The sequence below is a fragment of the Macaca nemestrina genome, chromosome 13 (genome assembly GCF_043159975.1).
Source record: "Macaca nemestrina isolate mMacNem1 chromosome 13, mMacNem.hap1, whole genome shotgun sequence".
Classification (NCBI taxonomy): domain Eukaryota; kingdom Metazoa; phylum Chordata; class Mammalia; order Primates; family Cercopithecidae; genus Macaca; species Macaca nemestrina.
Window position 1 is genome coordinate 105,992,135 of NC_092137.1, and position 14,698 is coordinate 106,006,832.

At 37.4% G+C, this 14,698-nt stretch overlaps 1 protein-coding gene across 1 annotated transcript in view; it reads right to left on the reverse strand.

Annotated features, from left to right (window-relative positions):
* Nucleotides 1-4,823: 4,823 nt before the first annotated feature.
* Nucleotides 4,824-14,698, reverse strand: part of LOC105471796 (zinc finger CCCH-type containing 6) — a 56,265-nt gene continuing 46,390 nt past the window's right edge. Inside the window, exons 10-12 of the mRNA XM_071077093.1 lie at nt 13,591-14,102; nt 13,057-13,290; nt 4,824-7,317 (exon numbers count right to left, since the gene is read on the reverse strand). Coding sequence (XP_070933194.1) covers nt 5,834-7,317; nt 13,057-13,290; nt 13,591-14,102 — 2,230 coding nt within the window. The 3' untranslated portion in view covers nt 4,824-5,833. The remainder of the gene's footprint in view (nt 7,318-13,056; nt 13,291-13,590; nt 14,103-14,698) is intronic.

The following is a 14,698-nucleotide window of genomic DNA, read 5'->3' on the forward strand; positions in this document are numbered from 1 at the left end:
AGAGTCAAATCATAACTTGAAAGGGAAAATTACTGTTCATGGTGTCAGGATAAAAGGAATTTTAAATGCTATTGATAATTCACTAGGTTAGGCCTAAGTATATATTTTAAAACAAAAGACTGGCCAGGCGCAGTGGCTCATACCTGTAATCCCAGCACTTTGGGAGGCCGAGGCAGGCAGATCACTTAAGGTCAGGAATTCGAGACCAGCCTGGCCAACAGGATGAAACCGTGTCTCTACCAAAAACATAAAAAAGTAGCTGGTTGTGGTGGTGCACGCCTGTAATCCCAGCTACTCAGGAGGCTGAGGCAGGAGAATTGCTTGAACCCGGAGGTAGAGGTTGCAGTGAGCCAAGATCATGACACTACACTCCAACCTGGGCAACAAAGCACGACTCCGTCTCAAAAAATAAATAAATAAATAAAAATAAATAATAATAATAAAAATACTGGGCCAGGCATGGTGGCTCATGCCTGTGATCCCAGCACTTTGAGAGGCCAAGACTGGTGGATCACTTGAGGCCAGGAGTTCAAGATCAGCCTGGCCAACATGGTGAAACCCTGTCTCTACCAAAAAAATACAAAAATTAGCTGAATGTGGTGGCACACACCTGTAGTTCCAGCTACTCAGGAGGCTAAGGTGGGAGAATTGCTTGAACCTGGGAGGCGGAGGCTGCAGTGAGCTGAGATCGCGCCAATGCACTTCAGCCTGAGCGACAGAGTGAGACTGTCTCAAAAAATAAATAAAAAACAGGCTGAGCATGGTGGCTCACGCCTGTTATCCCAACACTTTGGGAGGTTGAGGCGGGTGGATCACCTGGGGTCAGGAGTTCGAGATCAGCCTGATCAACATGGTGAAACCCTGTCTCTAGTAAATACAAAAAATTAGCTGGGTGTGGTGGCACATGCCTGTAAGCCCAGCTACTTGGGAGGCTGAGGCAGGAGAATCACTTGAACCCGGGAGAGGGGAGGTTGCAGTGATCTGAGATTGCACCATTACACTTCAGCCTGGGCAACAAGAGTGAAGTCTCCGTCTCAAACAAAAACAACAAATAATTCAAAATTAAAAAAAAAAAAAAAAAAAAGACTGGCTATGCAGTTACTTTTCTGGTTACAGAAAAAATCCTGCAGACATTTATAGGAATAAATTATTGATCGATCCAAACTGTCACCATGAAGTAATCTCGTAAGTCTAGAGGACTCTTATTATAGAAACATGGAGCTCCTAAATTGCCATAATCTGTCTTCACATTGCTTGGGGTGAGGGTGGGGACAAAAAAGAGCAGGTGGGCTCTCTGTGTCTACTGAAAGTGATATAACACTTAAGGTGCATTCTTCCTAATGCCGTCAAGGAATACTTCTGCCACACCTGTTTAATGGGTGACAGCACCTGTAAAAGTGACCCTTGGATGGATGTCAGGAAGCCATCAACAGGCAGTTAACAAAGCACCTACTGTGTGCCTACAACTAGGCTTGTTCCTATGGCAAGTATAAAAATAAGGAGATACATGTGGGTCCTGCCTCCAAAAGCATTAAATATTATTTCAAATGTGCTTTTTCTTATTTTAAAATTAGAAATTCTAAGTCCTATGTAGATGTTAACCTTTCTTGGATCTGTATCCTTTCCAGGAAAGGCAGGTGAATATGGTGGGCTTTGTCACAACCGGCAGATACTGCTGATAAATGACGTACTCAAACACAGAACTCCAGCAATATAGTGATTGGTAGCTACTGAAACTTTCTGCAAACCACATTAAACTGCTTGGGGAAAAGGCATTCTGTAAATGCTAAGGTGTAATACCTAAGAAAATAGCTTTGAACCCTTAGGCCCTGTTTGGTATATATGTCAAAGCTTAGATTTCCGAAACTAAGTCTTATTTAAACTAATTATAGTTTACAAATGCTTATGTATTTTACTGGACTTAATTTTGAACATAATCTCATCAAGTACTGCCAAACCATTTTTGAAAAGATAATTTGAGAAATTAACAGAAAGCTCAATTATTGAAGCTTGCGGGGGTGGGGAGGACCCTATCAGTGGGCTGCATGACTGCAGACCACCCCCACCAAGGTACAGCCTTCAGCACAGTCCAGCCCTCCAAAAACATCAGGGAAAACATCTCCCCTACAGATGCCATGTCATGCAAATGGAAAGATGTTCCTAACTTCTAGTGGCCATTAACTAAAGAAACGCAATACCTTTATGAAGTAAGTGGTCTTTCAGGAAGACCTCAATGGGACATGCCTGAAGAAATACATACCACAGGCTGGGTGTGAATACATCTGCTGTTTCGGTGGCTCTTACATTGAATGAGCTGGCCACTTTGCCTAAACATGCTATGATTTAAACAAACACACCATGCACCATGAACTGTCATAGCATTTTTAACCCTCCATCAATACCCAACCTGTATAAAATGGGTAGAGAAGTCAGATCTTGAAGAGACGCAGGTCTATATAGCTCTAAGGTAGGGAAGTCCTGTCTTCCTGATACACATGTATTTAAGGAAATTGCTAACTTGATGGGTTAATATTCACTCAACCTCTCAGGAAATTCTACTGTTGTGCGTTCAGTGCGTGTCATCTGAAGCTTCGTAAAATTGTTAAACCATACAAACCACATCATGTTATTTTGGAATTTGTACAACTTAATGCACCCTAATGGGAGCATAATGATTGTGTTCATTCAAGCTATAAAATAGTTTTATATTTACAAATACTTTACAAAAATAATTCATACTTTACATCAAATATGTGATCAATAAAAATTAACCTAATTTCACAGATAAGCAATTAGATATTGATATAAATTGCACAGAAATCAATTCAGAACAAAAAATATGAATTTATTATCTTTAAACTTCCAGCCCTTGTAAGTCCTTCCTAACCTCTAATTAATTCAGCAGAGTAGCTGAGCTACAAGTTCACACAAGATTTACTACTCAACTCTTCTTCCATGCTTAAAATAAGTAGGAGGAACACTACTCTTTAAAGTTCCATGGCTAAAGGATAAACAGAAACCTAAGCACACCTCATTTCACAATTAGGCTCTTTCAGTTGCAGCCTAATTCGGGGGTTTGAAACATTCAGCTGGGAAATAGAGGGTCCATATAGAAACAGACCCAATTGTTGAAATAGAGTTTGAAATCACTCCAACATCTGATTTGTTTTCAAGGTTCACAATGAGGTCTTAACCAAGGTATGGGAAAGTAGTTGCTGAATCTAAATTGTCATGATCTTGTGTGTTGCATTTCAACCCCCGATATATCCACTCTATTCAGCATCACAGTAAACAGGTATAGAATTTCTGTCACAAACAGTATGAATAATTAAGTTACATCTCAATGGATGAGCCTATCCAGACTCTTAAGACTCAAGTTATTTCTGTTATCTCTAAATGTGTGGCTTCTAAGAATAGGAACATAAGTTACTTTTCGATCTAACAGTGCAAATCAAATTACATGGATTCTAAAAACACCAATTGACCTAAAAGAAGAGGTATTCATTGGGGGAAAATGGCTACTTACTCAATTTGTATGAGAAAATGGGGAAAAAAAAAAGGAAAACCAACTATGTTTACAGGATATGACAGAATGGCCCATAAACTAATGTTATCACAATAAAAATGCTGCATAATAACAATTATTTTAAACATAAATTAAACATTTTCATATAAAATATATTGTCAAATTTGAAACTAAGTTCAAGCTTTCTTGTAAAATAGCCTCTAGAACACCAACTGAGGTAATAGGGACCCAAGAATACTGAATGCATGAACATTACATAATTTGCATTAATAACTTTTAAACCTTTTTAATAAATCTTGGAATATCTCCTTTAGTTGTAAAAAAGATATTCTGTTAACAGTTTGGATTCTATTTTGATCTTTAACAAGCCAAATTATCTTTTTTGTATGATGCTTAAAATGTAAACAGCATTGCTTGACACAATAATTATAAACTACATGAATGAATTAAAGATTTGCTAAAAATTTCATTTACTAAAATCAGCCATCTTTCCGATTTTATCCTGACAAAAGAGTAAATTACACTTTGGGATATATATATATTTTTTCTGTCAGTTTAATCCATTTTATTGACTTCTCGATTAACAACAAAGTTCATTTGGACAGTAAATCAGAAAATACTTTCTATGGTGGCTTTAAATTACATTTTTTAACCCAAAAATGTTATCCAGAGCCATTTTAGACAATAAATGTATCCGAAGTACAATCAGTAAAAATTCGCATTCCTTTCAGTAACTCTCCTTCCACTTAGAAAACACTGAACTTCTTAGGTGGGCAGAGTTCTCGTTCACTTAACCACACCCCATTTTAGCACAGAATTGCATCAAAAAGAATTGAAGTGATTAGAAAGGATATGCATTATTAATAAACCTTATGCTATGTGAGTGTTAGGTTCCCACAAAATATTTTACTGTTCATTAAAAAAAAAAAAAATCCCTTCTCAAGGGCACTGCTTTCATTAGAGGACTGATTTCATTAAAATTTTCAGTATCTTTTATAGTGAAATGCTCCTTTTCAAGTTATTAATACGCATTGGAGTTGTTACCAGCAAACATTGTCCTACACCTCCAGTTCAAAATATGAGTAGCGGTGTAATACTTAGATTCAGTTATAAATTATATACGTATAAAACAAATAGAGTTGCCATTATTTATATATTGCAATAAATACACAAGAATGAATACAAGTTATTTTTCATAAAATACAATTTCTAATCAATTTAGGAGATTTCCACACTATGAGGACATTAAATACTTAAAACACCAGGTAATCCCCTCTGTTACAGAATGCCAGCCGGGTGAGATCTGAAAGAGATTCTTTATTGATAGCCAAATATTATTGACTATACTAGCAATCTGTGTTTTCTTGCTATTTAAGAAAAAAATACAGAACCTTGACATTTAAAACATTATTCATATAATAATCACTACAGACTCTCACTGGATCTTTAAAAATTGTGTTAAAAATCGCCAAAGTCATGATGAACACAATTAATGCAGCTACATCATTTGAAAAAGCGATATAAATTATGCTGCTAAAGACAAAAACATTGACATACATAAACATCACAATGTAACACAGCAGTAACTAATTGCTATTTCATATGAAAAATTAAATGTAAAAAGTTATGCTAGGGAACTTGGAAATTTTTCACTTTAGCAAAATGTTCTATTTATATACCTCCAACTTCTATGATACAGTATACAATAAAATACTTTAAAAAGATATGACATTCAAATGCTTCATTTACACAAATAATATTGCCAATACTAATAAAAGTGATGCCCTTAAACATGAACTGCTCTGCTAATTGTAATTTTAAAATGTTTTCTTTACTTGATTTTACATTTTAATTAGCAGTTAGCATTACATATTAATCAGTTCTGTGCTGACAAATAGAGAGGTCCTAGTCAAAATACTGTTTCTCAAAAGTAATGTACATCATATTGCTTGAAACTAAACAACCATATAAAAAGTGGCAATCATTTATCTAAACATTGATTATGAAAGACAACTGGCATATACTCAGGCAGAGTGTTGAGTTCATGATTGTTTATTTACAATAAAAGTACTTTTACTGAAGCTAACATAAGTTTTTAGGTCAATTACTACAGTCTCTTAAAGTTATAAAAATATTATATAAAATACCACAGGCTTTAGAGGCTATAACTTCATGTGGTTCTGATACTAGCAGCTGAAAAGTGTTTATAATTTAAAAATAAATAAACTATAGAGGTAAACCAGTTACAAAACAGCAGAGGACTGAGATAGTCACAAGAGTGAAAAGAATTGCTCAATTACACAATAGCTAACAAAATGGTGAAGCAGTTGGATCAAAAGTTTTAAAAACCTCTTTCAGAGATTTGTCATCTGTTTCTCTTCCGGGATCATTATCTGGGGTTGGGCTCCCCTGTCCTGGCTGCCTTGCCTGCCTTGGATCACTGTACTGTGGCCTAATTAAGCCTGTTAATGCCTGAACAGGAAGGCTATGCATTGCTGGGACCTGAACCTTACCAGAACTCCTGGGAACATCTGCCTGTGGGTCAGCTGGCCCATCAAGAGTGACTTCCACATTTGGACTGGTTTTCTGTGGAAGGATAGCTTCTCCAGGAGAAGGCTCATTTTTGTCACTACTTTTTAAGCCACCACTTTTTTTCTGGTTCTTTGAGTTTTCTCCTGAAGAAGCTGTTGCTAGTTCTGATGTGGATGATGAACCATGATCCCTAGGGTCATACAAACTAATACCACTAAGAACTGAAGTTGAAGTTCCCAGTGGAAGGCCAGCTGAGGAAGAGAGTTTAGGGACATACGGAGGCAGAGCCCCGGAACCAGAATTGCTAGCTCCTGCCCCTGAGGGCTGTGATGAACCAGGGTTTGGTCTGGCTAAGTGAGGGGCACCCTTTGATGTATGTGAATCCTTCATAACCACTTGATGAGACTCTGTATTGGGCAGTCTGTGAAGCCTAGGATCAAAATTTTTTTGTAGTCTAGGATCTCCTAATTTACTTCCTGAACTGTGTGAGTCTCCAAATTGTTCTAGGTAGCCTTCTCTGCTTGTTGTAGTAATTTTCGCTTTGGCTGCTAATTTTGGATCAATGGACACTGTGTTTTGATGAAGATCACTTTTGGTATTCCATAACCTATTTAGCCTCTGGTCAGCTATAAGCGGGGGCAGAGGTAAATTGATTGAAGACACTGGATCAGGTTTAGGTAAAGGTACTGGAAGTAAGTCTTCCGGAGCCCACACGATGTGTTTTGCAAAGTTGGGTTTGGTTAGAGTAATGTCCATTTTAATGTGACTGAACTGTCTCAATTGTGACCTTGGATCCTGGAGCATTATGCCAGGTGAGGCATCCAAAGGTATTAAGAAAGCTTTTTCTCTCAGTTCTCTTTCTGTATCTTCATCATCATCATCGCCTCTTTTGTGTTTGACATTAGTGCCAGCATTTGCATGATGCAAATCAAACTTTGCTCCACTAACAGAAGAGCCTACGTGACCACTTCCATTCCCTCTCAATTTCCTGGGATCCCACGCAAATCTAAGATCCAGTGGGGCAGACTCAGAAGGCTTTCTAATGTCTTGCCTTGGGATAGTCCTAAGTCTAGGGTCAACCACTTGGTTTCCTTTACTTTTCTCTTTAGCAAGTCTTGGATCAGTAGGAGTGCTGAGTTCTGTGGAAGGTTGTTGCTGATTCCTTAAAGTTTCTGTTTGTTTCTGTAATGTTTTCAGTATTGATTTGACACTGCTTCCTTCTTCCTCTTCACTACTGGAATACCAGTTAACTGTATCATCTAAATGCAGACAAAAACTTATTATAAAGAATGAAGCATTTTTATGTAGACTTAATTAATATTAAAAAACACATACTATTTCTGAAATAAGTATAGTCTAACTTCAAGAAAATGCGTAACAAAAATGCCAGATTTCAAAACTGGAACAAAATAAGATGTGGTAAGAAAACTATCAATTCAGTCATTATACTCTATTAAGGAAGCAGGGTGATACTAGAATATGTGTAATGTCATTCCAGTCAGAGAAAAGGCAGGACCTTTCCTTCCAACTGGCCAAAGGGAATTCAGATATGTGTGTTTTATATGTGGTGGGCTGTAGGAGAAAGGAAAATGCTCTTAGCATTCTAAAATGCGCTAGGTCTCTTCAAATCAAGCATTCCTTAAGCTTCCTAGCTCTGAATTTATCAAGTTAACAATGGACTGAAAAGAAAACAAAACATTGAAAGTGATGGTTAAGGTAGCAATGGAAACTGAGCAAATGAGAAATGGGGTGGAGACTTTTCATTTACTCTTTATTATATGTTTAGATATTTGACCTGTGTGACTATATTAGCTATTCAAACATTAACTTTAAAAATAACAAAACTAGCCAGGCGCGGTGGCTCAGGCCTGTAATACCAGCACTTTGGGAGGCCGAGGCAGGCGGATCACGAGGTCAGGAGATTGAGACCTTCCTGGCTAACACGGTGAAACCCCGTCTCTACTAAAAATACAAAAAAATTAGCCGGGCGCGGTGGCAGGCACCTGTAGTCCCAGCTACTCAGGAGGCTGAGGCAGGAGAACCGCATGAACCCAAGAGGTGGAGCTTGAAGTGAGCCGAGATCGAGCCAGTGCACTCCAGCCTGGGTGACAGAGCAAGACTCCATCTCAAAACAAAACAAAACAAACAAAAACCCTAACATCCTAAAACTTATATACTTTATGAGAACACTTTGAGTCTTACTTTTAAAGCCTATTTAACTCTAGTGTATTAGACACAAGTTTAAGAAGCCTACCTATCATAAGTCTTTTCTCTAGCAGAAGGAATTACAAACTGATATTTCAGAAGGGTGATTCTCTCTCCTCTCCATTAAAATAGACACAGGTTGGCCCTGAATTGGCCACAACGTATCTCCTGTTCATATTCTTGCCAGAACGTAAGAGTCAGAACATGGGATACAGATATATAGATATACTGTATATGCATATATGTATCTCCATCCTAGAGTATCTTGGATCAGCAGAATATCCTAGACATTCTCATTTTTACCTCATCTCACTGCTCACTAATGCATGCCTACTACATGAAACTTTAGTGTTACAGGGTTAGTTTGAACAGAGCAGTGCTAACAAAACAAGCAGTGGTATTTAGGGTGGAATGTGGGTTAAAACAGCATATGGTATGTCACAACTGCAAAAAGTTTTACTCAGATCTCAGTCTAGTGTCTACGTCTAGACACTAGATCTCTTTTCTTCTCTTTAACATCAAGGAAACCTACAGATGGATTTGTGATTCTCTTTTACCAGCTGCAATTACTTTAAATATTTCTGTATAGTAATTTCACTCCTCATAGTATTTGTTACTTCTATCCTTACTTTTTCATTCCCATATCAATATATTTTATAAGCATTATATATATGTTTTATAATTTATAAAGCATACTTAAAAATCTTTCTTAAATGAGAGTGAAAATAGTAACAGGGAGAGTAGAAGAATACAGACAGGCTGGTGGAAAACAGATATTAGATAAAAAATGATAATTAGCAGCTTTTTATCAAAGCAGAGATAAAATGCATAAAAGCATTAAAATCCATAAAAATTAACACAAACACAAGTAAACCTAGCTGTTCAAAATATTTCTGTATCAGAGCCAACAACTCCCATAGAACACTACCAATTACATAACATTATAGAATAAAATTTTCTATTATCTAAAAGTTTTAATATCTTTGTTTATGAAACTTTAAGACTACTGAAAGATTACTTATTTATTTTTTTTTGAGACAGAGTCTCGCTCTGTTACCCAGGCTGGAGTGCAATGGCGTGACCTCGGCTCACTGCAACCTCTGCCTCCTGAGTTCAAGCGATTCTCCTGCCTCAGCCTTCTGAGTAGCTGGGACTATAGATGCGTGCCACCATGCCCAGCTAATTTTTGCATTTTTAGTACAGACGTTTCACCATGCTGGCAGGATGGTCTCGATCTCTTGACCTCGTGATCCACCTGTCTTGGCCTCCCAAAGTGCTGGGATTACAGGCGTGAGCCACTGTGCCCAGCTGAAAGATTACTATTAAAATGTTTATAATTTAAATTGTACAGGAAATTCACTTTTTAGGAATCTTTCATTCTCCTGTGATGTTAGGTAAATGAAGAATTAATAATATCTTCTTTGAAAATGTAGCAAAAAATGGTCATATACATTGATGCAAGAAACTGAAGAGGACACCAAAAATTGGAAAGATACTCCATGTTCATGGATTGGAAGAATAAATATTGTTAAAAATGTCCATACTACCCAAAGCAATTTACAGATTCAATGCAATTCCAATCAAAATACCAATAGCGTTCTTCACAGATATAGAAAAAACTATCCTAAAATTTATATGGAACCACAAAGGACTCAGAATAGTCAAACCTATCCTGAGCAAAAGGAACAAAACTAGAGGAATCACATTACCTGATGTCAAATTATACTACAGAGCTATAGTAATCAAAACAGCATGGTACTGGCATAAAAACAGGCACATAAGCTGGGTACAATGGCTCACACCTGTAATCCCAGCACTTTGGGAGGCTGACACAGGCAGATCACTTGAGGCCAGGCGTTTGAGACCAACCGGGCCAAGATGGCAAAACCCTGTCTCTACTAAAAATACAAAAAAAATTAGCTGGGCATGGTGGTGCGCACCTGTAGTCCCAGCTACTTGGGAGGCTGAGACACGAGAATTGCTCAGACTCAGGAGGTGAAAGGTTGTGGTGAGCTGAGATTGCACCACTGTGCAACAGAGTAAGACCCTATCTCAAGAAAAAACAAAAACAAAAACAAAAAAATGAACTAACAAAAAAGCAGACACATAGACCAATGGAACAGAACAGAGAACCCAGAAGCAAACCCATACATCTACAGTGAACTGATTTTTGACAAAGGTGCCAAAAACATACATTGGGGAAAGGACAATCTCTTCAATAAATGGTGCTGGGAAAACTGGATATCCATATGCAGAAGAGTAAAACTAGACTCCTATTTCTCACCATATACAAAAATCAAATCAAAATGGATTAAATACTTAAATCTAAGACTTCAAACTATGAAACTGCTACGAGAAAACAATGGGTAAACTCTCCAGGACACTGGTCTGGGCAAAGATTTCTTAATACCTCACAAGCGCAGGCAACCAAAGCAAAAATGGACAAATGGGATCATATCAAGTTTAAAAGCTGCATTATAAAGGAAACAAATGATGAGACAACCCACAGAATGGGAGAAAATATCTGCAAACTACCTATCCGAGAAGGGATTAATAACTAGAATATATAAGGAGCTCAAACAACTCTATAGGAAAAAAAAATCAATAATCCAATTTAAAAATGGGCAAAATATCTGAATAGACATTTCTCAAAAGAAGACATAAAAATGGCACACAGGTGTATGAAAAGGTGCACATCATCACTCATCATCAGAGAAATGCAAAGCAAAACTACAATGAGATATCATCTCACCCCAGTTAAAATGGCTCTTATTCAAAAGACAGGAAATAACAAATGCAGGCAAGGATATGGAGGAAAGAGAACCCTCATACACTGTCGGTGGGAAAGTAAATCAGTACAACCACTATGGAGAACAGTTTGAAAGTTCCTCAAAAAACTAAAAATAAAGTTACCATCTGATCCAGCAATACCACTGCTAGGTATATACCCAAAAGAAAGGAAATCAGTATATCAAAGAGATATCTGTACTCTCACGTTTACTGCAGCATCACAATAGCCAAGATTTGGAAGCAACCTAAGTGTCCATCAACAGACAACAGTCAGGTATGGTGGCTCACACCTGTAATCCCAGCACTTTGGTAGGCGAGGTGGGCAGATCACCTGAGGTCAGGAGTTCGCAACCAGCCTGGCCAACACAGTGAAACCCCATCTTTACTAAAAATATAAAAATTAGCTGGGCATGGTGGTGCACACCTGTAATCCCAGCTACTTAGGAGGCTGCGGCATAAGAATTGCTTGAACCTGGGAAGAAGAGGTTGCAGTGAGCCGAGATGTGCCACTGAACTCTAGCCTGGGCAACAGAGTGGGACTCTTAAAACAAAACAAACAAAACAAAACAAAAAACAGACAATGGGTAAAGAAAATGTGGCATATATACACAATGGAGTACTATTCAGCCATAAAAAGAATGAGATCCTGTCATTTGCAATAAAGAACTGGAGGTCATTATGTTAAGTGAAATAAGTCAGGCACATAAAGACAAACTTCTCATGTTCTCACTTATTTGTGGGAGCTAAAAACTAAAACAATTGAACTCATGGACATAGAGAGTAGAAAGATGGTTATCAGAGACTGGGAAGGGTAGCTGGCAGATAGGGAGGAAGTGGGGATGGTTAATGGGTACCAAAAGTTAAATAGAATGAATAAGACCTAGTATTTGATAGCACAACAGGGTGACTATTGTCAATAATAATTTAATTGTACATTTAAAAAAAACTAAAAGAATATAACTGGATTATTTGTAACACAGAGGATAAATGCTTAAGGTGATGGATACTCTATTTACCCTGATGTGATTATTACACATTGCATGCCTCTATCAAAATACCTCATGTACTCCATAAATATATATACCTACTATGTACCCACAAAAATAATTTTAAAATTATAAATATATATTTTTAAACGTTCATATAATAGCTTATAGCTACCTAGCATTACATAGTTTTACATAAATGTCATGTTTGAGTGGCCAAACATCAATTTTGTAATTCATAAACAGAACTGAATGCTTTAAACTTTTCTCATCCTTTACTGAACTAACTGTTGTATACTTACCAATATCAAAAATACTAAGATAAACTTAGTTTCCATATAATCTTTTTATGTTTAAAAATATTTCTTAGTATTATAGCAGATCCTTAATTATATAGCCTATGACATAAAAATATCTCTAATAACTAAATCATTTTGAAATTGGGCTAGAATTCAAAATCCTCAAACTGAAAGGTGTCCTTTTCTTGTTCTATTTATTTTCTTCTAAAAAAAAAAAAAGCAAAAGGCTTAATTGCTTGCAAGTCTGCACAACCTTGAACTCTAGCTTCAGATATTTTTACTGCTTCAAGTCAAACCTTTTGCAATTAAGTATTAATGCAATTAATGGCACTGAAACCAAAATCAATCACAAGATAGTTGCTATGAGATAAATTGGAAATAGAAAAAGAGAGCTCATTTTTAATTTTTTTTTTTTTTTTTTTGAGACTGAGTCTCACTCTGTTGCCCAGGCTGGAGTGCAGTGGCAAGGTCTCAGCTCACTATAACCTCCGCCTCCCAGGTTGAAGCGATTCTCCTGCCTCAGCCTCCTGAGTAGCTGGTACTACAGGCACATGCCAACACAACCAGCTAAGTTTTGCATTTTTAGTGGAGATGGGGTTTCACCATGTTGGCCAGGTTGATCTCGAACTCCTGACCTCCGGTGATTCACCTGCCTCGACCATTTAAAAGTTTTAACCCATCCAAATAGGTAAGATGCTATTAATAACTTCTGACACACCTTCTTCCTTGCTTGGTGCTCTATGAGGTTGGGTGCTGGTTTGTTCTTCATCTTCTTGGTATCTCTGAGTAAGTCTGACAAAAAGAGCTCTTTGCACCGCAGGGAGGAGGCCTGGTACAGGCAGAGGGCCATGGCCTGTCCTGGTGCTGCTGCCATCAGACCCACTCCCATGGTTAGGTGAGTCTTGAACAACAGGAGGCTGCTGCTGGGCAAATTCGCCATGCCACATCCCATCTACATGTATAACATGGGGAGAGACAGTCATTGAGTGAGCACAAAACTCCACCAGAGTCATAAGAAATGAAAACCTTCATAACAGGCACACTGGATTATCAAATTATGTCATCTTAAAATATTTCTAAAAGTTATCTAAAATTCTATTGTTTCAAAAGTTTGGCAAGCTGAAAACATTTTAAGGTTTCAATCATCAATTTTATTTAGTTTTACTTAAAACATACATTTCTATCATGCTTTTAATGAAAAATAGGACTGCATTTTAAATTAGGAATAAATTATTTCAAAAAGTAAACTTACCACCAGAGTTACTGGGTGGCTGAAAATTATGTACAGGATGCTGTGCATAGTAATTATCATAAAACTCAGCTGGGTTTTGCAGGGACTCATAATTGGCGTTAAGCTGCATTTCACCAGGACTTTGCTGGTATGATGAACCTGGAGAACAGTGATTCTCTCTGGGTACTTTCATCACATGTCCTGGAAAGCCTGGGGAGTGGTAAGCCCCACCCATACTTGGTGGTGTCAAAGATGTGTCTGGTTGAACAAGTACTCCAGCTTGATTTTGAGGACCTACAATTTCAGGTGGACCAGGTGGTAAAGGTGGGCTCTGTGGCACTGGTAGACCAGGAGGTCCTGCACATGGGTGATGTCCAGGGGAGCCTGGGTGCATCACAGGACTACTGTGTCCCTGAGACATGTTAGGTCCAGGACCTGGACTTGACCCAGAACTATAGATATGTTGAGGGTGTGGACTGCTTCCCTGAAATTGTGGTCCTGGTGGTGAGGCACTGTTATAAAATGCTGGTGGCCTGTAGACAGAAATAATAGTATTTCTTACTTCAAAGAAAAAGAAACAAACAAGAACATTAACACTTCTAAACAGATATTGGTTAAGTATGTTTTTTTAATATCAGAATACTGTGTGTTTAAGAACCAATTTGTTCCATATCGTTGATAGGCAGAAACACTCTTGCTTTCATTTTAGCCCACTTGCTGCTTACTGTCAGCTGTTCTAAAACTTACTCTGTTTTGAAAAATACAGAAAAGTACAAAGATAAATAAGAATCATCCCTAATCCCACTACTCAGAGATAAAATTTTTTATTGGTTCTCTCTTACTACTCCCTTTTTTCAGGTATATGTAACCTTTTACAATAAAATTAGAATCTACTATATATAAACATCCAACTTTTTATAACAATTTGTAATTGGTTATTGCTGGCATATAAAAAGACATTGTTTTTGAATGTTGCTCTTCTTTCTTGACATCTTGCTAATTTAATTATTATTTCCAATAGTTTTGTCTGTTGATTCCTTTGGGTTGAGGGAAACTTCCCAAGTAATTAGGCTGCCACTCCACTTCTAATCTTTATAACTTTATCTGATTTCATTGACCAGGATACAAT